A 26851-nucleotide genomic window follows, 5' to 3' on the forward strand; every position below is an offset into this window, starting at 1 on the left:
AGCAGGATTGGGAAGAGAATTGGAAGAGTAAAAGCTAGAGAACTCATGTGTTTTGATAAAAAGAGTTTAACAGGGAAAGCAAAAGTCACACACAAGGGTAAGGTAAAACAATTCATTCAGCCCTACCAGTGGGCAGGCATCTGGTGTTCAGCCATCCCCGGGAGAGCAGGGTCCCATCACATGTAACAGTGACTTGGTAAGACAAATGCCTTCAGTCCCAACATACCCCTCTTCCACCTTCTTTCCCCCGCTTTATATCCTGAGCATGGTGCCATATAATTTGGAATATCCCTGTGGTCAGTTTGGGTCACTTCTCCTGGCTGTGTCTCCTCCCAGCCCCCAAAGCACCCCCAACTTCCTCACCAGCATGGAGTACAAAATACAGAAAAAGCTTTGGTGGTGTGTAAGCCATAACAAAAACGTCTCTGTATTACCAACCCTGTGTTCAGCACAAATCCAAAACACAGCCCCATCCAAGCCTCTGGGAAGAAAATTAATTGTACCCCAACCAAACCAGCACAGTAATTCTTTCAGTTTATGAATGGAACAAAGCTTGAAGAATCCAAAATACTCAGCTGGAATTAGTCAAGTTATTGATCTCATTCTGTGTAGAAAACATCTGCAGGTATCTTTCTGTCCCTGGATTTACAAATCTTGTCTTATCTTACCTTTTTATCTTATCTTTTTATCTTATCTTTTAATCTTATCTTTTAATCCTATCTTTTAATCTTATCTTTTAATCTTATCTTTTTATATTTTTATCTTATCTTATTATTTATTTATAAATAAATAAATATTATTTATTATAATATTTTAATATAATATATTATAAAATAATATTGGAATTACCTTATATACCTGCACGGGAGACGGGATGAATCCTTATTCTATTCAGCCTGTTCCTGCCAGTGCTAGAGTTAATATTCAGCCTAGAAGGTCTTTGAACAAGCCATCAGTGATCATAACAGATTACAACTGGGTAATATACATGACACAAATTATAGGCATCAAACTTCCCAAAGGTATTGCGACTGCTAACAGGACTTCCCATCATTTATTACCAGATGGGGAGAGAAAGGGAGCTGGAAATAAGCAAATGTTCAACTATGTGAAAAATGAAATTAAGCCACATAGTGTTCTCTGAGGCTGATAATATATAAGGAAGATGGAAAGCTTAAGACCAGTTAAAGCAAGTGGAGTTAAAATTACCCATAGCATCTAGGCTGGCCTAAAGTCCTGCAGCCAACTACTGTGACTTTTGAAGCCAAAAATACATTTCAGGTGGCCTCAACAGTCCTGATGAGGTGACAGATGAGATGGTGTCTGAGACCAGTTTGTTCCAGACAGCTTGTTCCTGAGTCCAGAACAAGGCTAACAAATGGATGACTGAAGAAATGTGAAAGGAAAACACGTTTGAGCTAGAACACACTGATTCAAAGTAAGCTAGGGGAAAAGAGCTTGGCATGTTTGTTGGTTTGGGATTGTATTTCCTCTGAGGGCTGTCAGTTTGACCTGGAATTACAGCCACTAAATTATGTGCATAATAAAGCAAGATTCAACCTTGTTGTTGGATGATCCCTTAACTGCAATCTGTTTCTACAACGTGGCCTCAAAAATACGGCCTGCTACTCAGCTGATACCCAAAATTGCCTGATTCTGAGTTGCTCAATACTTACCTGTTGCTTGAGTGAGGATCCAGATACAGGTGAGACAAGTAAATCCCTGTGGATGGGACTAAAAGAGATTTTATTTTACATCAACACAGCTGGACTTCCTTAATATGCAAGCTTGAATATCTGCTCTGTGAATGCATATTCACCTACAAGTGTCCTATTCAGGCTTTGAGCATTCAAATTCTTATGTCCTCTTCCCTGGAAAGGGTATGGGAGAAGCTTAGGCACACAGGACTCTTCCATCTGTCTTGTATGTGAAATCAAATGGTGCATGTGAAATAAAAAACAGTGCAGTGGGCACTCTTGTTGTTATTTTATTCTTTTGGGGATTTCTTACTCCATAGTGTGACCATCTCTGGCATTTGAAAAATTATGTCTTGTACAGTGCAGTGAAACCCCTCTTTATTGCTGAGGCATTGTGCCTGTTCTTTAATTTGTGTATGTGTTTGCACAACACATGGATTTCTGTGCAGGTCTATCTACACTAAATGAAGGCATAAGACTATATTGCTTTTTTTAAAAAATGTGGTGAAAATAATGTAGTATTATATTTTTTAAATGCTATATTTTTGATTTTTATAAATGGCTGACATTGCAAAAAAGTGGACATATCCACAAGTGATGTTACATGGTCCTGGAAGAATTAGGATAAAGATAAAATGGAGGAATTTGGAAAAAAATTAGTGCTGAAAGAATAGCAAGATAGGGGCAGCTGGTTCCTGTTAGCTAAAAGACTAGTTTGAAGATTTTCCAGTAAATAGGACAGATCTTAATTTGCTCTATTGAAGTCAGTCAGTCAGTCAGTCAGTCAGTCACCTTCTCTAAAGAAATGTTCTGTGGGTTTTAACATATCTTTACTTGTGGTGACAAGAATAGACATCTGTGCAATCCTTATGGCAATGCTACTGTTAAAGATGAGCAGCCTAGCAGAGGAAATATAACATTGTGATATACAAATTAAAATATGTTTGGTGGTTAGGCTTGCCACCAGTAGATGGCTGTAACCCATCTCTACTCTCAAACTTTTCTATTTCTGTTGACTGAAAAGTATTCTAACACTCAAACTAATTGTTAAGATATCTAGAAATCTCAGATTTTTAAATACCTGAAAAGGTATGTGCATTTTTGAGTGGAGATACCTTAAATCAATCTTAACTATCACACCCAGAATAACTCAGTGTCAATGCAGAAAAAATACAAAGCATGTTGTTCCCCAACCTGGGGCCTTCCTGTCTCATTGGAGTTGGAGGATGCACAGGATGTCCCCTGTTCACTCTCCCCTCTGGCTGTCCCTGGGGACAAGGCCACTGTGTGCTTCTCCAGTGCTCATTGTACCTGACTGGCCACCATCAAACTTGTGTGCAGCCCCAGAAGACCACTGTGCTGGGAAGCAGTCACCTCACCCAAAGCTAGGGGCTAAATCTGCGGAACTGGAAGTCACAGGAAGGCTAGGGCAGTGTTGCCCATCTCCACAACTCTCCTTCGGTCCTGCTTTGCTATGACAGTGCATTTCCATACCTATATGCAATAGGAAGGAATTCTGAGATCAAGACCTCTCACGATGATTCAAGTCTTTGCTGAGGCTGGTTTTGTGCTCTTGTAATTTGTTAACCTTGGAGTGACATCTTGAAATCACCCCTGTGCTGAGATTACAGAGGATAAAATTGTTTTCTTGCTGTACAAATACATAATGTGGTTTGATCCCCATTTACTGCATGTGAAGTATCTGGAATCTATTCTAATACTAGAATTAGTGACTGTACATCTCACAACAAACATATCTGGATTACAGAATCTCATAAATTGCTGTCATAAGCATGTGCTCCCAAATGAAGAAATGCGTTCTTAGCTGTCTGGTAATAATAAACCCAAAAACTCAATTTATTTTACTTATAGGCCCAAAGAGCAGACTAGGTGAAAATGTGGTACTTGTGTACCAGAGGACTTCCTCTTATGGTTTAGACAAGATAATGGATGGTTTGTGAGAAAACACTACGATATGACTTTGTGCAAGAGATATGTCATTGTTTAAGATGATTGATATGTGATGCTTAACTTCCTGTTCTTTCAACTTTCACATGGAAATGATCTGCACTAATCTGTTTGTGGCACTATCTCAGACTTCTTTGTTTAGTAGAAGTCAGTGTGGATGGGCTTGTTCCAGAATTAGACTCTAAAAAGTATAAAGGCTTATTACACTGAATTAATTTTCCACAAGGAAAGATTTTCCAAAATCGTTGTTCCATTTTAGGTAAGCTAGAAATTTAACTTTCCAGGGAGGAGGAGTCCTTGGTGCCTGTTAAAAAAAAAAAAAAAAGGATTTTATTTCCATTTACTGCCAAATCTTTTGACACTGCCTGATGTCATTTATACTGAATGCATACATACTACTTTGCAGGTTAGTTGTTCTGGGGAGGTTAGCGGAAAGATTTTAGCTATATTATATTTTACTTTTTTAACTATGTGCTGATTTTAGTTCCTTAGAGTGATTTTCATTTAGAGCTTCTGGTTTTGCCTTGGAGGTGCAGGTCTATTGCCATCCCCATAAGAAAAAACACTCAGATGTTGTAAGGTGTCATTCAAAGTGGTATTTCTTAGCAAGAGACTCCACAGACCCTGTTTATGACAAAGGGAGCAAGTGAGTCACCCCTGACAGTCATTCAAGCTGTTGCAGGGTTTCCTAGCGAGAAAACAACTGTATTCATAATTTCTACTGTCAAAAAAGAAACACGTTCTGCACAGAGTTTCTTGTGCCCTTTACCAGCAGTGGGGCTGAGTGGGAGCCGCCCGCAGGCTCCTCCAGCGCCATGCAAAGGCTGTGGTGGAGGAAGGAGTGTGTCAGGGTGTGACATGGCACAGTGTGGCTCAGCACAACCTGACCACCAGCCTGGCAGGCAGCACTGCCCAGCAGAGCTGTGGTGTGAATCACTCACTGCCTCCTAAATGTGCAGCGCTCTCCCAGTCAAAACTTGCCGTTTCCCACAAGTACAGTATTAAGTAATTTGTAATGCTTCAGCACTACTGTGGTGGGCAGGATGGGTGCAGACAGAATGGACAACTTTTTAAAATGTCAGAACTTCATTGGAACAGTTTTTTCTGCTATATCCTGCTGTTTTACAATAATTGTCCCTTAATAGTTTTTCTATTCCTCCCTTTTGTCAGCCTTCCTGTTTTCCTGTTTCGGGGTTTTGGGGTTTTTTTCTATTTTTCTACTTCCAATCTATTTATTATTTTACTACACATTATTTTCTCATTCTATTTTTCTCAGTATAGTAAAATATGTTCTTCATTTCACTTGCCTTTTAGTGCAGTGCCCTGTGATTTTTTGATGTAGTTTCTTTGGAGGAAGTGGTCTGTCTTCCTGTTTGTTTACATTACACTTGCTGCAGTAGGGCATTTGGATAAAGTTACACTGAAGTCAATAACCCTGTGATATTTTGCTGCCTTTTATTTCCTCTGGACAAGTTAATATTTAACACTAGTAAAAAGCCATACTGAGGATTTTTTTTTTCCTTCTTTTTTTCCAGCAGTACGTGTCCACTCAGTGTGTGTCCCCTGCCATGAGTCCAGAAAAAGTGAACAAATCAATGCCATTTTCTTTTCTACACTATTATGTTCTCAAGGTTTACATGGGCTTCCCTGGCCACTTCACTACTTCACACGTAACACTGAATCCTCTGTCTTTTCTTACCATCTCTCTACTGTGTGTAGAAAGAAGCTAGGGCTTGTGCTAAGCACTGTCTCATCACTGGTTTTGCTTTTCACAGCTGATTTTTGAGACATTTTTTGTCTCTAAGTTAATATAGATTATTTCAATTTCCCTAGAAGTCACTGTGTTTTGCAAGCCTCTGCTGATGTTCTCTGTCTAACAAAAAAATGTACTGTGTGAAGCTCCATAAAATACACTGTAGAGCCACAGGAATTCGATCACAGCAGAGTCCCAAACCTGCCCAGCAACTGGACTCCCTTATGGCAGAAATAATGTGGTAATGTGGGCTGAGCAGCTCTGAAGCCAGGATTTGCATACTGAACTGCAACACTAGAATCGATTCTGTGAGAAAAAATGCCAAGGGCCTCTTGGCATACACTTAAGTGTTATTTGAGAATGTTTTATCCAACAACCTAATCCTTTTTTTTGCAGATTTTCATTTAACACCAAGTCTGAAATTTTATTCTACCATTTTTATTTTGCCATTTTTAACATATAGATAGAGAATCTTCTATATGGTAATTAGAGATGTCTAAAAGGCAGGGTAGCGAAGGTTGATTTGTTTCTCCAGCTGAGGTTTATCAGCCTTTTGAGGCTGATAAGCTTTCCTTTCTGCAACTATGCAGAATCCAGGCTCCTGTAACTTGCATTGATTTGTTGTGTTTTCCTGTCTTCTCCTGCCTGGCATTCTTCAGGTGTCAGTTCTTGAGGCTTACGATCACTCTGAGCGGCCCTCCCAGCTCAGCAGTGGGCCTCTGCTGTTGATTGGTTTGTCCCACAACCTCAGAGAAAGATGAAAGGAATGTGGTATCCAACAAGAACAGCGACACTTCCTCCTTAGCAGTCACAAAATGTAAACAGCATGTAGTATCTGCACAGAGATCTGCAAACATCAGTGAAGATGTACACACTGGGCTGTGGTTTCATGTTTAAAATGTTTTCCCAAAGGGATATTGGCATTAAGTTCCTGGTTTTCTATCTGAGATGACGCACAAAGCTACATAAACATCATGAACAGCCAGCACAGGGAATTAACAACTGCATGGGGCTGGCCAAGGCAGTGGATAGTATGGAGAAGGGTTTGTCTTTAATCCACTAGCAATTATAGACCTGCTGACTTCTTCAGAGAAGAGATCAAATTCTTGTGTAGACAGCGATATGTATTTCTCATTCTTTCAAAAAATGAGTGCCTGTGCAGTTGTCACACAGGGAGAGGAAGAAAAGGAAAGTCTTCTGAGCGTGCCTACAGCATGTGTCCTCGTGCAGACTTAAAAACTAGTCAGTTGCTGGGCTGTGCAGAATGGGCCAAGCCAGATGGAAGACGTGCAAATGCACATGTTTAAGTAAAGGATCAAAGATAAGATGGTGACGGAAACAAGATGCCTCTAACTTGAGGTGTAGTGGGGCATAGATGTAATTTTGAACATAACTGTTCAGTGTATCATATTACGTGCTTTCAATTCTTTTTAAGAATTAGCCTAGGCTAGTAGAATGAAATATGAATTGTATCATAGTCTTTTCCTGCAGTTTTGGCAATACCAAATATAGGAAAGAGAATCTGAGCCAGTGCTGTTAATGTTAAAAATCCATTTAATGGTCACTTTTTGTTACTCATATTTTCCCTTCCATTACCTTTGCCAACAAATGACACAGAGCACTCAGCAGAAACTGAAATCATTTTGGTAGAGTTATTTTTCCCTTTTTATCCCCAGCAGTTAAAGAGAGTACCATTTAACAAACATTAACCAAATATTGCCTTCTGCCAAAAGCCATTCATACTACTATGGCCCCAATGCCATTATATAAATAAGGCCACATAGTGGCTTTATTATTTATATAAATTATTAATTATATAACTTTAAATAAATAATAATACCACCCCTGATATATTTTGATGTACTAATTTTAAGACAAGATTTTCCTTGGGATTGTTAGACTATATGTCAGATAGTAAGTTCCCATCAAAGGCCTCTGTAATGTGGTTTCTCAGTCTAAACTATTTTATGTTCAGCTACTGCCCAAAGAGATGACAAGCCACACAATCAAACATGTATCAAACCTTTTTTACAGTTGTTTTTAAAAGTACCATTCAAGTCCAGACATACAGACCGTGTGGAGCAAGATGGAGCACACATAAAAATAATTACAGAAAACAGATTTGTTTTCCTACAGTTCATTATCACAGCTACTTTGATGAAGTTACTTCATCATTGCAGCTACTAAACAATATTTAAGTAGCCAAAATCCAAATAGCATCTGAGAGACATACATAGAAGAAGATTGACTTGCTTGTGCAGATTCTTCATGTCCAAACTGAGATTTTTACAAGTGCAGACTCATTTTCCTTCTAACTGCACTCTTCCTTCTTTCCTTCTAAATGCACTAAAGCAGGCTTAGCTGTGTGGGTCAGACATGGCTCAGGGCTTTGTGTCACTGGGTTTTGAACTCCATGAAGGAAAGAGATGGTACAGCCTCTCCAAGTAGCCTGTCCCAGTGTTTAGTTCTTGATGCCTGCTTTCTCTGGCTGAAAACTCCTGTTTCTACTTGTGGCAACGATTGTCAAAAAAGCCTAGCCCCGAGTAATCTCCGTGTTGGCACAGCAGACACCTTGAAGCTGCCCTCCTTCTGTGCAAGTCTTGCTTGTGTACAACCAGGCCAGCATCATCTACTGCTCTCACCTTGTCCACAAACCAAATCATTTTGTCACAGATGATCATCCATCAGATCAGGCATCACTTAGCCAGCCTCCATTTTCTGCCTTGTGTGCTTGTAGTTGCCTAAGGGTTCTTGCTTCACAGATGCTTTCCCCTGGGACTGAAAATGAGACAATCAGCCTGTAGTTCCTCAGATTGCTCCATTTGCTCTTCCTTTAGATGGGTACAACATTTGTTTTACCTTGGCCGTTTGGGGCCTTCTCCAGTCTCTATGATTCACCAGAGCTGAAGGGGAACAGCCTTTTGAGGATAGCATCCTCGGCACCCTTGGGTGCAGACCAGCTGGGCTCACAGGCACAAGTAGGTTGACAGCTCCCTTGAAAGCCACCAACTACTTTATCATCTGTCCTCCCTCAAGCAGCTGGTTCAAATATGCTTTTTAACCTCCACTGGCTGTAAAGCAACTAGTGACTGTAACATCTCAGACAGAACTATGTGAAGTGTTCTGGTATTTTTATTGTCATTCTGTTCTCCTGTGACTGTCACTTTCCAGTGTTTTCTGCTTTTAGCATACTTCCAATTTTTTAAGAGACTGTTCCATTCTGTGTCATTCATCTTTAGATGGCGAAAGTAGCCTTGTGGAGGATTTTCCCACATATAAAAATTTCCATGTATGACTATTTTAATGCTAGAAAGATGTTCAGTTGATGTAAGTAAGTTTCTGTTCTCATAGTTTCATCCAAATTAACTGAAGTACATGAATTACATGGCTGCACTGTCAGACTGGGAGATTTAGAATTTTCTGAAGATTCTTCAGGCTACTAGTAAAAATTCAGCCTTCAAAGGTCAAGAAGAGCAAAAGTCCTCTATATTGACAGCAGATTTTGATACATTAATAGGTAAAAACAATGTGATTTCAAAAATAAAACCCTAGCCGAATGTGTTTGCCAAACACATAAAAGGCAGACATACAAAGCAATTACTCTTAAGAGGGTTTAGGATGCTGAATTTACAAAAATTTAAGCTAAAAAATAACTACCAAGTTGAGAAACAGTTACCTCTCACATGCTAGATCTAATCCATCCGAAAGTAGTTTCCCTGGAATTTCACCTTGTACCTTGGCCAGCTGAAGTAGCACTTAGAAGGTCTCTTCTTGTTTCTTTCACATGTGCCCTCTCTTCACAGATAATGGCAGGAGGAGTAAAGGTAGGAAATTCCAAATCAAGGTGGCAAGGTTGGGAGAAGTCTTGTGTTTTAAGGAAGGAGAAAGCCTGTGAGATGGGAGATACTGAGACTGGACGAACAGACCTCCTTCTCTGTGCCCTCAGTTACACAAGCAGGCAGCAAAGCTTAAAAAGCAGCAAAGGAAAACACTTTGAGTAATTGCTGTGAAATCAAAGTGAAGTTTCTCTTTGGCTCTTCTGATTTTGGTCATTTGAAAAGAACAAGAGCTCTCCAAAGGTCTGTTGCCCTAGAGAGCAGGGGCATTATCTCAGTGAAACATTTTGTTCGCTGTATTTCCTGGCATGGCAGCTATTTAATTTAAATTTAGTGGGGAGGAAGGAAGAAGAGAGGGAGGGAAGAGTATGTGTGGTACTTGTGTTTTGCCTTCTATTAGAAGTGCTTGAAGAAGATATAAATTAATTGTGTGGTCTGGATATTTATTTTTTTCATTGCTCTCTCATTGCTGTCTCGTTGTTAAGGATGTATGTATCTCAGAGGCAACAGCTGCTCAGTGCTACAGTGCCACAGGCACAGCAGAAAGAATAAATGCTTTTGCCCTCAATGTCCCAATACAGGCTCACCTGGGCTTGCTCTGGTGTAAAAGCAAATCCCCTCTGCTCTTGGGGGCCCATGTAGCAACAGGAATTGAATGTGCCAGGATACAAGGCTTGCATGTGTCTCCTGTGTTAACTCTTGAGAGCACCTCCTTGTTCTGCAGGCCCAGCAAAGACATGCCACGTGGGTAACATCACCTGGTATGTTGTTAAAAACAGGTCTGCTATTTTTGCAGAACTTGAAAAGGCTTAAAGGGTGGGTTGGACTAACTCAAAATTGTCAACAACATTTAAACTCCTGCTTCTAGATGAGATACTATGAAATCATCCAAATAATCTAGAGGTTCAAAGCGGTAATTAAGATTTAACTGCCTAGTGAAAGCAATGTTTAATTAACAGCAGTCTGTTATTAAATGAGGTTATGAGCCTAGGTTATGACCTACAGACATGTCATGTGCACTCTTCTAGTACATTTTCCATACTATCATGATTTCACATCAACACTGGGAAGTCTCTATTTCCAGCATCACTAATGCTGGAATTCACACAGCTGTTGCCAAAATATACTAAAGATTCACTCATAACTGTTGATGCTATGCCACAATTTTCACTTTCCCTATCACACACCAGTCAGTAAATTACACTTTGAAGCCTTATGACAATTTCTGCTCCCCACTCCCATGTGTAGCAAAGGCAAGTTGTCTGAAAGAAAAAGAGATAAAGGATTTTGATTGCAGACAAACTAACTTCATCAAAGATACTGAAGATTTTAGTAATTAAAACATTTTCTACTAAAATATTCCTGAAATATTGCTTGCTTAAATGAGAGAATGAAGGGGGTCATGTCCCTGAATTTATTTTTTTTTAATTAAGATATGCAAGATTAATATGTTTTCATGGTACAGAACAAAACACCATTAGTTGTATATGACTCTATCTCCCAGAAGGCCTAGGTTTCCAAGCCCAGAGGAAATACTTTTTCTTTAAAATATGGCTAGATCTGTATCTGTCAGAAAAAGTTCCAGCATCCTGCCTTGGAATATGTGACATGGAATTTAAAAGATGGCATCTGCCCAAGAGCCATCCTGACACGTTCTTAGCAGGATTTTTTTAATCTTTTACACAACTTAGTGGTTTCCTTAGGAAACTTTGAGAACCTCAGGGTTTTTTTAAAGAAAACAATATATTTTTAAATATTCTGGTTTACTTCAAGGATTTGGTTGTGTTCTTATCCTCTTGTCAAGCTCTATTATAGATATAGAAAACAGACAAACTAGAACAAATACTGGCAGATCCTAGAAAAATGCAACCATGTTTCAGACTCCAGCACCAAACCTCAGTTTGAGAGGCACAGTATTTAAATGAGGGCACGGAGCAGAATATTTCCTGCTTTGAATATGCTGTGTATATACGGCACTGCAAATAAGGCAGACAATGCAAACACAAACATCCGTATGAAGAATTGTCAGATCCAGGAAAGGGAACGGGAAAAAAAAAGAAAAGGGGGGGGAAAAAGAAAGGGGGGAGAGGGGGTGGTGAAGGAAGGGGGGACCAAGATGAAAAAAATCCAAACCATTATCTGTATGCAGAGTAACAAACTAACTCATTTCAGGTATAAAACAGAAAGATTAGAATATTCCAGAAAGATAGTAGTAACATATTTAAATAACTTGAAAGATCAGATTAGTTAGATGTTGCCCTGAAAACTCAGTTTTCTGAGCTTGCTGACATCGTTTTCTAAAAACTTTCCTAGGACAGTAACTGTAAACATAGATATGTGTACATTCTTTCTGATACACGTCTTTTGATGGACACCTCTCACAGCTAGTGCAGTTAGGAAGGTGTTATCCTGACCATCCAATCCCTGGGCGTGGTCAGAAACCTATAAATTCTGAGAGAAGAAATAAAGTTCTCTCTTCTTTCACCACACCCTGAGCCGTGTTCATGTGATCCTATTCGTCTCCAGCAACAACAGTTAGATTCTTAAAAACTGAATAAGTATATCTGTATAAAGTTTGCTGGCTTGATTTCAGATGAAGAACATAATCTAAAGGTTATTGCTTTTCATGTCTGTTAAGGCACCTGCAAGGCTGTTGTTTGTTAAAAGCAGGTTACTGTTAATTTGTCACACTGTAATCTAGGGAATTAAAATGCACTAAAATGATCTATTGAAAAGATAATTTGAAAACTATGGAAACTTGTCTAGATTATTGAAACATTAAGCTAAGGATGAATGGTATTGATATTTGGAAGCCATTTTACATTTCATAATTTTCCTTATTTAAATTTACTGAAGAGGTACTCCCTACAATATTAGCTCTTCTAGTTATTCTGTGACTAAAAGAAAACAACTACTATAATTTTCAATGAAAGAAGATATAAATTTAAAAACCGAAGTATTGCTGCAGAAGTTGTATTAAATTATGTTTATTATTTTTAATAACTGCTGCAGCAATTCAGAACTGGCAACAGCACCTGAATCTGAATCCTCCTGATCAGCACAGTACATGTATGTTGAAGCAGATGACCTCTTGTTTTATTTTTATATTGTACTGCATTCACATCATGACCTGGATCACTTTTTAATTGTCAGACCCCTTGAAAATGCACCAAGTAATGGTGATCTGACTGGTGACCTTGATTATAACTGCAGTGTACGTTTTCTGTCATTTTCTTGTGCTTGATAGGAAGAAGCAAGAGGCAAACACATGCTCCCTTGTCAAACCAAACCTCAGTCAGGCAGGAGATAAAAGCACAAGTATTAGGTTTCTGGGATAAAATCAGCCTTTGATCCTAAAGGCTTTCAGCCTTTAGGTGATCCTTAGTGATATAGGCTACTTGTTACCACAGTTATCTGTAAACAGGTAAATTGTTTTTACTATTAGTAATGCCACTCAAAAAGTTTATGTGTTAAGTGGGGACTGAACTAGATCAGTGTCTTCAATGCACTGCTCTCTTTTGGAAAGCTCTGCTATGGAAAATTAAATGATGTTAAGGGACTTTGACTAGCATACCTGGCACTTCAGCAACGATTTCAGTGGCTACTGATTGCTTCCCAGCCATGCTGGTCAGCTGAACTGAGAAACTGAACCAGCTTTAAACCACAGAAAAAATAAAAAAGAAAGAAAGGAGAAAAAAAAAAAGTTTATTCAGTAGGCAAAATGCAAACCAGTTTCCCTCCTAGCAGCCCACAGGATGACAGGATCATGGTGGGAAGGCTGGTGTAAGCTGGGTGTTTGACTTAGGCAGCACCATAGCTGAACCCACCATCACAGCTTTGATACCTACTGCTCTATCCTCTGTCCATCTTAGCACAGGTCTGTATGTTGCCTTCTTCCTTCATTTGGAACCTGAAGGTGATCAGAGTAAATCAGCAGTAGAGCATTACTGTATTCAGTAGGTATGGTTGAAAGGCTTATCAATTAATTAACTACTACTGTTTTGCTATTCCTGACAAGTGCCCAGCGTCTTCAGCACAGCACTAAGACTAGCTTGTTGTGCAGTATCGGTGAAGCATTTTTCTTTCATGTTCACTTATGTTAATATTAGACTTTTTTACTCCAGTTTTCTAAATATCTAGTAGAAAAGTGAAACAAGTTATGAAAAGAACTGCTAACATCAGTAAGGAATACAGTCTAGATTTTATTTGTTTTATTGGTGCCACAAAGGTGCTTGATTTAAGAATGATGATTATTTGGGCTAAGTTTCTTGGCAGATTCCGCAGAATAATAATGCTGCAAAATGTGGAATGTGCCAAGATTATCTTAGGTCATTTTAAGATATTCTCTGATCCAATGTCTTTGTACACTTTCAAGTGTAATTTGCAAGAAAGGAAAGCTAACCAGAGTAACAGAGAGTAGCCAGCATCCTTTAGTGGACTAACAAGCTTCAAGGATGTAGAAAATCAAGCTTTTGTTTTATGTCAGTAGAACAGATAGCAGTTAGCAACCTTACTCAAGCACAACCTGGAACTAACAAGCTTTAAGAATGTAGTAAACCAGGATTTTGATGTACGTCTATTTACACATTGCTAACTTGGCAAAATACTCAAGGCCCATGTATCCTCTTGTTGTGAATTCATGTTGTAAATATTGGCTTTGCACAAGTATTATGATAAATGTTATATGCTATATGCTTTTGCTATATTTTTTTCTCTCTTAGCAAGTTATAGGCTTAGAAAGGAATTATGAACGGTAGGGATATGTTTCATCCGGACAAGGCAAGATAACTCCAACAGGCAGGACAATGGGAGGACCAAGCTGTTTCCAACAGAAGGACAGTGGAAACCAGGCTGTTAGCAGCAGGAAATGGAGAGCAAACTGTTATCAAAAAGCCGGTACCAGGATGTTGGCAGGGGGGGAAGATACGAAGGCCAGCTGCCCTCAAAGGGAGGATGAGGGGCCCGGACTGTTATCAACACTGACCATTTGCAGAAGAAAGGAAACCAAACTCCAATTAATGCTGACCAGCTAGAATAATGCTGACCAGCAAAGAAAATGCTGACCAGCAGAAAATAAAACTGTACAAGAGCATGTTCTAAGAAGGTGGAACCAGGGAAGGGACATGCTTTGAATTTGCATTAAACCCTCACAGCAGGATGGGATAAAAAGGGTGTTCCCAAGATACCAGGTGTGCTCTTGGCAGCGCACCAAGGCACCAGCCATAACTCTTTGCTTTATTTTATGTCTCTTATTGTCTTTATTAAACCTTTTATAAAATTTTACAGGAGTGAACTTCATTTTTCACACTATAGCTGAACTATGAACTATGTTCAATACTAAAAATTGTGCCTACAAGTAGAAAAAAAAGACCCCTATCCATGTGAAGACTTCCCCTGAGCATGTGTATAAATTAGCTGGGATTATGTAACTTGTATGGAAATTACTAAGCAAGCATAATAGAGAGGCTGTACTTGAGAAGTTATAAACTCTGAACTTCTGTGTATAAGTAACACAGGGAGTAAGCAGGGAGGGTCTGTAGGTGTGTGCTTGAATTGTGTCACACTACTGAGGACCCAAGCTTGCACAGATGTGAAATGAGCAATCAATGTGTCCCTCTCAGCTGTGTGGTTATTGGCTTGTTGCTCACCAGGTAACAAATCTGATTTTGTGGACAACACTAATTTACACTGGATTGCTTTCTTTACTTGTTATAGCTGGTGAAAGTGTTTTTTCTTTAGGTGTACTTGCAATACCCTTTAATTAATTCAGTAATTTCCTTTGGCATATTCAGTACTTGCTCAGGAAATAGAGTTCTTCCCATGAAAACATCTTCCTAGAACATTTAAATTCCACCAGAGCAGGGTCACTGCTCTGGTCAATTTTGGAGAGGTGGGTTTTTTTGTAGTTCACTTTTCCCAGAAAAAATTCTTCCCTACCTTAGGGAAAAATGTATGCTTAACAGCAATGCTCTCTTTTCCTTCTGAACAGAAGATACAGTGAGCATATACAGGATTGCTCTTGACTTCATCTAAATAGTAATATTGGGTGATATTTATGCATCTCATCAAGCAGCATCCTCACTATCAATAGCAGCAGTATTATTACCAACATAAATACAAGCAGGAATTCATTGTATTACAAAAATGACTGAGTACAAAGAAGACTGAAAGAGGTAGGGTAAAAATGCTCTGTCAAGTAGATTTCAAGCAACTGAGTCAGCAGTCCACCCGGTGCACAGAATATTTTATTATTTTTCATTACTTTTTCAGTCTTTTTGAAGGCTTAAAGTTCTGGCCTCATAGAAGATATTCATGTAGACTGTCTTTAGGCGCAAATTCTTAAAAACTGCTTTCTGCTAAAAATGACTTCCTGGAAATTCCCACTACTATATGCAGTGAAGTTTGTTGTAGCTTCTGCAAAGGCGAAAAAGCACAACTGTCTACAAAACCATTCCTGGAGACAAGCCAAAGGGTGGGGAAGATGGGGTATTTCCCTCAACTGCCTTTGCTCACAGGCTTTAATTACCTGCTAATGTGAAAGTCTCTAAAAACTTCCTGATCAACTTTCAGGTGGTTTTGAAGGCAGGGCTTGCCAAAACCAGGCTCCATTTCAGATTAAACGGCTTGACTCCCTAGCTGTTTGCATGATCAACAGTAAGCAGTCCTGTATGTCTAAGTTTCTTCTGAGAAACTTCACAACAAACTGCTTTTGTAAGAAACACAGGCTGCAATCACAGCACCAGTTCACAAATAAAAAAACTGAGTCTGTTTTGCCCATTGCTAATGCTTGAATTCCACTGCCATCTCAGGAATGAGACATCTGGCAGTAACTATGCATGACAAACCTGAATTGATACAGAAGGAAATATCATCCTTCACAGTGCCCTCTTCTTTCATGCCCAAGCTTCTGTGCCACACTGCAGCAGCTAAACTAAGCAAGGGCCTAACTGGAATTAAAATCAGATGAACCAGTTAAATCAAAACAAGCACAGACTGAATTAATGTGGAGCTGCAGCTTCAGTCATGTATGGAAAACCATAGTAAAAATATCTTTGGCCTTTATCATGAGGAGTTACTTGTGGTGTTTTCAGAGGGACTTTACTTGTAATTTACAACTTCTAATTGTAGGAAGAGACAATATAATTAAAAAAAATAATTTTATTTTTTCCAAAATTAGTGTTAAAATAATCTGGAATACAAGTTGAGCTTAACAGAAAGCAGAAACCAGCAGTTCCATCAGTAATATTTAGACACTACTGCAGTTCTTTAAGTTTTGAGAAGCTTGAGTGATTTTGGATACAAAAGCAAAACTCCCCATACAGTAAGAAATGTAAAATTGCAAGTCTAAATCTCATCAGGCACAAGACTGAAGTTTCCCTGAGAAGATGTAATTACAAACTAGTGTATAAAGTACCTACACAATATATATCACAATATCAGGGTGCTTTAAGAATACAAAATAGAGATTTGAATTCCTTAATACTCCATGCTGAAGACAAAATTTTCAAGAGGATTAACAATTCCATGTAACAGAACTGCAGCAAACAGATCTAAGTAAAATGGTAATAGCTGGCTTTGCATATCCCCTTTTGCACAGCTTTTAGATAATTTCTAATGTTATATTCCTGAGATCTTTCAGTACTTAACATGAAGTGCAGTCCAGCTGCTTTTTACCCCCTCATCTATCTCTTCCAGCTAGCATTACATTCATGGGGAAAAAAATATGAGAATAACCATTAACAATATGCATTTCTATGCCTTAAAACAGTTTAGCCAAAGGAAGTCCATTAATTATGCCTTCTAGATAATAAATATTCCAAATAGTTGGCTTTCCAAAAACTGCTGTCTGATTTTGTACCTAAAGCTCCAAGCCTCAGTATGCCACAAGGCATATTCGAGACATTTCTTTTTCTCCCCCTTGTCCATGGACAAGGCAGGGCATGAGCACCACCACACCAACACGGTGAGAGTCATTATACCCATTGTCAGCATCACCACCATTGCTGTAACACGTTGAAGTATGTCGCAGTAGAATATTTGCACCTTTGTATAAATACCTAACTGCAGCATACGTTTCAGTTCTTTTGCAGATACAGAGCTTTGTGCCGCAAATACTCTTCCAAGCACTTCACTGCAAAAGGGTCGACATCAGTGTCAAACTTATTAGCAAATAAGTGGTGGTTTCGTAGCATCCAGCTCAAGTCTCCTACTCCAAAAACACAGACAGAGCGAATGTGAACTCCACTGCATGGTGGGTAGGGCGCACCTTTGGACACATCACCTTCAAAGTACTGCCACTTGACAAATCTGGCCAGTGCATTCATGTCAGAAACGTCATACTTGTCACTGGAAGAAAATGCGCCTGGGACTTCAGGGATTCTCTGAATTGTTGCCCACAGGTACTCATCTGGGCTGTAAGTATCTTTCGCCCACTCAATGAACTTAAGTATTTTGCTGTTTTCTAGTACATATTCTACAAAGCTTCTGCTAACTACAAAATAAGCACTACCAGAAAAAACTGGAGTACTGAGAGGTGGTAGCTGTTTGTCTATGCCTGTGTTCTTTATTTTACCATCAACAATCTCATGGTGTTTTTTCCACCTTACTTCTTTATAAACTGGCATTTTTTCTGTTTCCAAGCTGTTTTCACCCTTAAGGGCTTTTAATTTCTCTACTATTTCCTGGTTTGTCTTTATAGGAAAGTCCATACCACATAGGTTTATTAGGTATTTCCAGTTTGAACTTCTTCTGTAGAGATCTTTCATGCAGTTAATGTCCGCCTGCACTCTGCTCCATGAAGCATATACCACACTTTCTAACTGGCTGGAAATAAAGACATTATCGAAACATGAGACTATTCCCTTCACAGCAGCAAAAAAGGATTCTGGAGACTTTTTGTCTACATGAATGCAGTAAAAATTCTGTGGAGCGTAGATTGATCTTAGAAGTCTATCAAGCATCTCAATTTTGTGATAAACAACTATTGAGTAAGCAATTGGAAATTCTGCTTCTTCATTACTGAGAGGCTCCATAATGTATTTCCTAGTCTTGGTGAAGGAGGCACAGTCTGCAGTCATGTTAATATAATCATCTGTTGTTAGTCTGGGGCGTTTCTTAAATGACACTGATAATGCCTCAAGCTGTACCTTTTGTATTTCTTCTATATCCCCCTCAATAATCTTGGTGCAGTTAACACTGCTAATAGGATCTTCCTTTGTTAGCTCCAGATGTCTCCGATTCAGGAAGTCTTCTTTCTGGTTAACTTTCAAAACTGAAATTATTACTAAAATGAGAGTTAGACCCAAGAAAAGCTTAAAGCGCAAGTTGTGGCAAAACCGTAATTTCCTCTTCAGCATTTCAAATACCAGGTAGCTTTGCAGGACTTAAAAAAAAAAAAGGTCCTCCTTCTCTGTTCATATGAGCTTCAACAACCTCAGAAAAAAATTTTGCGTTTTGCAGGAATTTGGCAAGTCGTTCAGGGAAATGGAAGGAAAAATCCTAAAATAAAATGGAATATGACAGTCATTCTTAGACTGAAAAGTTTATTTTAAAAAATCAGTGATTAATAATGACATTCTCATTTAGTGACAGTAAAAAGCTGAATAGTTCAGCCAAAAATATTCTGTTGAAAATTAAAAACTAATCAATTTTTTTTAGAAAAACACTGGGAGAAGCAGACAACTTTCATGAAACTTTCACAGTGCTAATGCTACTAACTGAAGTTCGGTAAGAAAACAGAGCTGATTCAGCTGTATCTATAGATTTTATAGATCTATAAAACTGAAGTCAGATACACTACTGAGAAGCAAGTATTTCTTGTTAATTCATGCCTTAGAGCTTGACAAGAATTTTTAATACCCACTTCAGGGTTGACATAGATTTCTTTATCATTAAAACTTACCACTCACTTCCTGGATGGTAGTCATGCTTTAGTTCTCACTGGCAAAAAGCCACTGCAGTCTTTCAAGATTTTTGTGTGAGATAGTCTCGTCAACATCCTGCATATGCACTTAGAAATACCACCAGGAAAGAGCTGATGAGAAGTGTGAGAAAGAAAAAAGTTATTATAGCAGGGCACCTCAATATTCACAGTTGTGAGAAAAACTGTTACTGGATTGCTGAAATAGCTTTATAAGGTAAGAGGCAATAGTTCTGACCCATATCTCCAGCTGATTTTATCAAGTCACTGCAAGTGCACAAATCTAAGTGCACAGCAGTGTTGTATTACCATCATTTAAACACACTTGTTTTTATGACTCAGCAATTGTTTTTATGTGGACGTTTGCTGCAATGCTGGATTTCAACAAGATTTCTAGCCAATTTTATTTTCTGCTTTACGGCACAAGCACTAGGTAAATTTTGTTTGTTAGTTCTGTTACTCTTTAAGCACCTGTTTTCTGTTTCAGTACTCTCTGAAAAGAATCACTGCAGTTATGCAGCAGCTAAAGCTGTAGCTGTTGAGAAAACCGTGCTCTAGAACAGCAGAACTGGCTGCCTTTTTTTTTCTGAAGGTGCTATTTTATGCAGGTAAATTGATCAAGAACAGGATATCCTTAAATAACTTACGTTGCTACTCAAATGCCAAATCTAATCACAAACTCACTGCCTAACAATTTAGTGCAGGTTTGAATTTCAAACCAGCCTCTACATGCAAAAGCCTACAGATGTCTTCCAAAACATGAATGTGTAAGTTTATGAAATACAAAATATTTGAGAGATACAAGGTTCCTTACATTTTTACTACTTTCAAGAAAAAAGACAGTGCCTCAGAACAACTTTTTGAATAGCTCTAAGAATAACAGCTACTCAAAAAGACTGGTAAGAAACTCTGTTTAAGAAAAATAATTATGTACTGTGCCCACTTCTGTGTTCTGCCATAAGCTATTCAGCGTAAGACTTTTCCTTTTCCCACCTATTTTCTTTAAGCTACCCCAGCTCCATTTTAGGTTTTAATTCCTAAACTGTGGCTCTTAAGCTACTACTCGCAGATATCAGAACAGACGCATTTTAGAAACTAAGGGATGGCATCACAGAGTTTTTTGTTAGTAATGCTGCCCAGGATGCATCATACATTGGGTCCACCACTTTGCCCGTCACACTGCAAACTGACTGGGGGAATGAGGTAGGTGGGAGGAAGGTGTGGAACACTGCGAAAACATCTAGCACAGCTATGGGAATCAGCAATTTTTAAGTACTGTAGTCAAATATTTTATATTTCAAGCCAACAGCAGGCAGAGACACAAATGAGACACAAATTTATGTGACTAACAGCATTATATAAATGTTTGATTTATGCTGAAGTGTACTTTGTTTTCAGAATTACAATTGTAAGTATTTTACCCTGCATTCTTATTTTAAGGAAGGCAAACATTTGTTCACAGTGTATTTTAGGTGTACGCTGAAGTCAAACTGGAAGAAAATTTCAATTTTAAAACTTAAGTAGCCCCATGAGCTAGTATACAATTCAGCTGAGAGCACACAGAGGGAAATAGCTAAGGTCTCACACTTTGAATCAAAAAAAGATTAAAAGAAAAATTCCAAAATTCTGGATTTCTGCTTGCAATATGACATCAAATAACATAATATAGAATTAACATAATTTAGAACATGTTTTAACATGCTTTGTAACTTATCACAGACTTTTGTACTTGATGTCCTGCTTGTTTTCACTACTAGATCTAATCCACTAAAAATAATATTTATCACATATTAAATTAACAAAGGAAGGAGACTAAATATATGATAATGTCCATTCGGTATATATTTTCATAGGATGAAGCTTGTGATACCAGTTAACCTTCAATTACTGTATTCTGCCTACAAACTTAAAAATTAAGACATTTCTAGAACTTAAAGTGTGCTTCAAATACAGTTATATTTGTGATACTTTAGCTGACACTGGAATCCTTTCTTTAGGTTGTTAGCACTTTTATTTTATCCTATTCTTAGTTTTTATAGGAGCACTACCACTGAGAAATAACACACACTCAAGAAGATTACCAAGCCATCACTGTTCCAGTGGAGGCAGACAGTCTTAACTGAAAGTGACCATGGCAGCCTTCACCTTCTAACATTTTCAAAGAATAAAGCTTGCTAAGAAGTCTTTCCTGCTCCCATTTTAGAATGAAAACTAAGAAAACTTAGTTTAGTGTAGGATAAAGAATTAAAAAAAAATCCTTTCATAAAGATCTTGTATACCCAGCTGGGTGCAATTCCTCTATTGTTCAGAGCTCAGAATAATCAGACCCGGCATTTTCATTATAACAAAATGAGAGATCTGCAAACATTTACACATTAACATGGCTCTTATCTTTATGCGGATTTTTTTTCCCTGCAAATTTCTCTCATTGGCATGCTGTTTCCTCAGACCAGTTTTAACAGTAAGTTACTATTTGTTAATGCTCACAATTTCAAAGTCCTAAAATTTGATCATATCCCATTCCAAAAGCTGATCTTTCACACAGTAAGATTTGTTACCTTTCATCTAATAATACACTTAATACATTTACTGAGCCTAGAACACTCATTAATATAGTTTCAGACTGCATTCAGTTAAGCTTTTACCATCAGTAAGCTTTAGATCTGCATAGTCTTATGTGCACACTAGATAGAGAATTACCTTGTCAGAGGCAGCACTTTGCACTGTGGGAGAGATGGAGGTCTGCAAAGCTATGGAGAAAATGCTTTATTTGGCAGCCTTCGTCTTGCTCTCAACTGAGGTTGAGTTGAACCACTTCCTTTTTTTAACTGCTTTCTCCTCAAGTCAAAAGTCTGTATTTCTGAAGCAGTCATCATTGAAAGGGGAAATTTACAGCAGTTGCTGGTAGTTTGGGGAGCAAGTACAAAGGTCGAGTTAGCTGCCCACTTCCCTCTTTTCTGCCGTACACAAACTGTATGGTATGACTAAACAAAACCAGGATAATTTCAGCTTGATTTCTAGTAAACACAAAATCAAATGAGAAACCTAGGTCTTCAAAACAAAAACCACCCAAAATCTCCAAAACAAACATACAAACAAAAAAAAAAAAAACACCAAACAAACACTTTCCCAATAATATACCACAGCTTGGAGGGAGATCAGAGCCGGTGTGGAGGTTTTTTGCAGACAGGCTGGACTGGAGCTGCTGGTCCCACAAATGAGGGTGTTTGTGAGCATGCAGAGGTGGCAGGACACTGCTACTCCAGTAGCCAGGCCACCAGGCCACCTCTGTGGCTTCACCACACCTCTGCTCTGGCACCACGATGTGCTGTTCATGAAGGAGGAACCCTGCTCCCATCTCTGGTACCCACTCACTGGGCCAGGAGGAGCGCAACAACAGATCCAACCAGACGGCCTCTGGGGAGCTCTCCAGCCAGAGGAGCCACAAAGATGGATTTGCTGGGAAGTCCTAACATGTTACAAAGATATATCCAGAAGGCTGCAGAGCACATACAGTTACTACAATGACCATGCTTCCATTCAGCTGCAGTTATGCAGAACATGCATTCTGATGGGGAAGTGATTTTTAAAGCAGTAAGCAGCTTGTATAAACACATCCATGAACACAAAGACAGACTGCGTGGACTGCAGTATCATCTGCAAAGATCTGCCAGACACAGAAGTCATTTACTCAGCTTTCCACCACACCAAGCAGCACAATCTTGAAAGCAGATTTGCCTGTAACTAAATCAAAGAACTTGTATCTGTTTTGTTAGGTAGTGTTCAGTCTTGAGTCTACATGAAAATGAGGACTAGGCTGCGTAGTTAGTTTACCATAAGCCTTTACGGGACCCTTAATTTTGAAATCATATGCAGCAGGGTTTCATGCAGGCACAGCTGTCTACAACTGACAACGCTCTGTAAGAGTAGATGCTTTTCCTTCAGAGGTGCTTAAGAAAACAATAAAAAGGGAAAAATATGCTCCCTTTTTTGCAGAAAAACCCCAACACATTTACAGTCCTTTGTTAACTAGGAAGACGGCTTTAAACAAAACTCCACAAGTGACTAGCAGTGCTACATCCACCACTACATGGAAATTAAATACTGAGAGTAGCTGAAAGTAGGCAGATGTTTTTTCAGAGCTAAAAAAGAGAGATGAAAATAAATTCAGACCTCCAGGTTATTTGAAGATCTTATATTCAATTTTTAGGAATCTAACATACTAAAGTATTTTTGTTTCAAAAAATGAGTAACACTCACATGAACATACGGTCTGTGTAGATTGTAAATTGAAAAAGCAGTAAGTTTTACTAGCCTCTCTAGTACTCTCTTATACTACCGGATCATGTAAACATTCTGCAGAGCAGTTCAAAGCCTGACTCCTATTTTGAGTCCTGTCCATCCTTAGAGGCCTCCCAGATAGATATAACAGTAGGAAATTTCAAGTAAGGAGAGTAAAGGTGTTATGGTGAAGTCATTCAGTGACCAGCTCCTACCTCAGGAAGCTTGTGACTTTATGGACAAAAATATATGTTTTACCTCAAGGTTACTAACATTGAAAGTACAGATAAATCAGAAAACAAAAAATCATTAAATCTAAACTAATGTTGGCCAATTTAACATGTGGTAGAACTGCCTGGGGTTCCTCAAGTAATTTCGGCTACTTCAAGGTGAAATGCACACCTATTTTTTTCACATTATTCTAAAGGAGGACCTATAACATCACCAGGAAGAGAGCAGTTGCTACACTCCTCATGCCCACATAAAAAATTTTGCTAATTTTGTGACAATGCTGTATTTTATAACAGGACTCAATAGCAGGAAATGTAATCTATAAAACCATAAGGAAGGCAGAAGGAAGAGGTTTTCAAATTTTTGAGTACTTGGATCTGTCTTCAAGCACAACATAGAAAATATTCTGGGATTTTCTTTAGCCATATGGAGAAGCCAGCATTTTAAAGCCATATCTACAGTTACAGCTCATCAGTGAGCTAAAGAATCATCAGTGAACTTCCTGAGATACTCTATCACAGTTTCCAAGATGAGGATTCTGTTTGTTTTATTCAGTTCCTCTAATAGCACCATAATTATCCCATGTAGAATAATGCTCCACATTTCAAAAAGCCGTGTCTCTGGAGCTGTGAAATAAACCTAACAGTGAAAGTTACTTCAGCTGTAGTACTGGGTATGTTACATTTCTGTGGCACTACCTTTTTTTCACCTATTCTAAGGTGAAATTCTATGTTGGTAAAGTTAGGTGTTTTCCAGTTTCAGAAGTTTATGGACCAGAGTAAAGGAAGAACCTTTGAATTATGTTAAAATCCAAAGCAAAACTAAGACTAAAAAAAGTGAAATCAAATCTTTCAGTAAGACTAGCAGTGAGTTTTCCAATGTGGAAATAAAATTGGAGAGCAGGATTTTGCTCAGTAAACATAATATTTTCAGCAAATAGACTGTAAATCTTTAGCTTGAATTTGGTTTATGTTAGGAAAAAAAGGCAGATTTGGCAAAGGTATTCATCAGGTTTTTTAGCAACTATTGGCTCTCCTGGCCTCAAGAAGTATCACTCCAAAAATTTAGATTTCATAGGAAAGGTATTATGCTGATAACTGGTATACACTACAGGCAGAATAGCTAATCATTGAGGAGAGAAAGTATTTTCTTTTATATACACCTACTCTCAAAAGCAATGTAAGTGAACTCCAACTTGAGCTACAAATACTGCATTATTTTTCACAAAGATTTTCAAGTTTAAAGACAGAAAAACTAGATTTGTCCCCTCTTTTCTCACTACCATTTCTGATTCTCATTCTTGCCAGCTTAATGGTCAAATACCTCATATTCCATTAAAAATTATATTTAAAATAGCAGACTCCAAAATGGCAATTCCCTCCTGCTGCCACTCCTCTTTCCCACAAAGTCTACTTTTCCGAGTAACGCTGAAAGCAGGCAAAGTGCCAGAGCATAGCTGAGTCTCCTGTCAGGCTTCCTTCTCAGCCCTCTCACCCAACCTGGGCCACAAAAAAACTATTTACAACCTTCTAAACTGCTTCTTTTTTATTCTGACCAAAAAGAAGTTTTGTTTTTTTTTTTTCACGGTTTCCCCGGTTACAGAGAGTTAAAGAGAGAGAGAGAGAGAGAGAGAGAGAGAGAGAGAGAGAGAAAAAGCACCACCTACGACTGCAACACCTCAGGAGCATCTGGTATGTCCTAAACCGTAGCCAATTTCACACCAAGCCAACACCCCCCCGGAGGGCAAGACCCTGCCCCGGGGTACCTGCGAGCACTGCCGCGGGAGAAGGCAGACGGAGGCTGGGAAGACAGACAGACAGACAGAAACTGGGGAAACAAAACAAACTAAGGAAAAAGGAGGCGTGGCGGGGAAAAAGCAGAGGAAGAAAGGGAAAGGGGAAATGAGAAGAAAAGGGGAAAGAAAGAAGCAGAAGGACATAAGTGGAATCAAAAATAAGAGGGGAGACGGGAGGGGGGGTGGGGGGAAGAGGAAGGTAAGGCGAGAAAGGAGGGGGAGAGAGGAAAAGTGGTAAGAAAAAAAGAGGTGTGGAAAAAAAGAAGCAAAGAAGGAGGAAAAGGACAGAGGCACAACAGATGCGTCTCCCTGCCCTCCAGTGCAGCACCTGCCCGAAGATACGGCGGCTCCTGAAGTAGTGCTGCAAGGCTTCTACTCCGTAGGGTACGGCGCCCGCGGAGAGCGACGCTCCAGGCCACCCGCTTCGGGATCACACCGCTCCCGGTACGCCTTCAGCACCCAGGTGCGGAGCAGCCCGGGGCAGCCAGGCAGCCCGGCCACCTCCCCTGCGGGCGCGGCCCCGAGCCGGACTCCGGCTCTTGCCCTGGGCTGCGGGTCCCTGCCCGGCCCCTCGCCCCTCCCGCACACACCCGTGGGTCCAGCTGGCCCGGCCCGGCCCCTCCGCGGCGCCGCGGCCGCGCTCAGGGTCCCGCCCCTACCTCTCCGCGCCCCGCCCGGCCCGGATCTCGCCCACACCGTGCCCTGGCAGCACTGGCGACTATGCATGTATTGCTTTTTTATTGCTTGCTCTAACGCTTCTTCCGGCAGTACCGGTAACGTTGGCACCCACGCAGAACCAGCTGCTCTGCTGGAGGATCGAAGGGCTCTCTCGTGGTTCCCAGCCCCAAACGACAGCGCGCTGGGGGCCGGGTGCCACGGGGGCGAAGGCGCTGGGCGGGCCCGGTGTGGCTGCGGCAGCCGAGCGTTGTCAATGGGGAGCCGGCGGGACCGGTGCTCCTGAGGCGGCAGCCCGAGACTCGCCTGCGGCTGCTACATGTGAGCTGGAAGGACTCCCTGAGGGAGAATCGAGATACGGAGGGGAGGGTGGGGTGGAAGGGCAGCAGACCTCATTGGGAAGCGGTGTACGAAACCTGAAGCGGTGAGGAGTAAGACGTGTCTAGGCAGAGCGTGAAGAAGACTCAGATTTCTTCTTCACTTTGTCTCTTCAAATATCTGCCCGACGATAAACATAGTACACGGGGCTTGGAGAGCTGTGAAATATGAAGGTGAAGCTTAGGGGTAAGTCTCTTATTATTTTAACAAAGTACTTTGAAAGAAAACAGAAAATTAAATTTCAAGGAAATAAAAAGTTCAAAGAGAGCATGTGCCTCATTAAAAAGCCCCACGTGCTGCAGCCTGCAGCAGCTTGAA

General features: G+C 39.7%; 2 protein-coding genes across 7 annotated transcripts in view; one reads left to right on the top strand and one right to left on the bottom strand.

The window, feature by feature from the left end:
• The first annotated feature begins 874 nt into the window (after window positions 1–874).
• Window positions 875–26851, top strand: part of LOC131572637 (sterile alpha motif domain-containing protein 1-like) — a 28200-nt gene continuing 2223 nt past the window's right edge. The window contains exons 1-2 of the mRNA XM_058825888.1: window positions 875–979; window positions 25864–26476. Of these exons, the coding sequence (XP_058681871.1) occupies window positions 875–979; window positions 25864–26476 (718 nt within the window). The remainder of the gene's footprint in view (window positions 980–25863; window positions 26477–26851) is intronic.
• GCNT1 (glucosaminyl (N-acetyl) transferase 1) lies at window positions 7011–26041 on the bottom strand. Of its 6 annotated transcripts, none has more exons than XM_058827065.1 (4): window positions 25809–26041; window positions 21874–21923; window positions 19156–19287; window positions 15466–18752 (listed from the first exon to the last, which is right to left on the bottom strand). In XM_058827065.1, exon 4 carries the CDS (start codon window positions 18608–18610, stop codon window positions 17330–17332), a length of 1281 nt encoding a protein of 426 aa, XP_058683048.1. In that variant the 5' UTR covers window positions 18611–18752; window positions 19156–19287; window positions 21874–21923; window positions 25809–26041; the 3' UTR covers window positions 15466–17329. The 6 variants fall into 6 exon arrangements, 5 of the variants coding, with proteins under 5 accessions (XP_058683049.1, XP_058683048.1, XP_058683046.1 ...); XM_058827063.1 differs by having other exon boundaries at window positions 21874–22074; XM_058827061.1 differs by having other exon boundaries at window positions 21874–22157.

The sequence above is a fragment of the Poecile atricapillus genome, chromosome Z (assembly GCF_030490865.1).
Source record: "Poecile atricapillus isolate bPoeAtr1 chromosome Z, bPoeAtr1.hap1, whole genome shotgun sequence".
Classification (NCBI taxonomy): Eukaryota; Metazoa; Chordata; class Aves; order Passeriformes; family Paridae; genus Poecile; species Poecile atricapillus.

Bases quoted from the DNA above. Each gene is read 5' to 3' on its own strand.
- GCNT1 (XM_058827066.1), bottom strand. From the start codon at position 18,610: ATGCTGAAGAGGAAATTACGGTTTTGCCACAACTTGCGCTTTAAGCTT.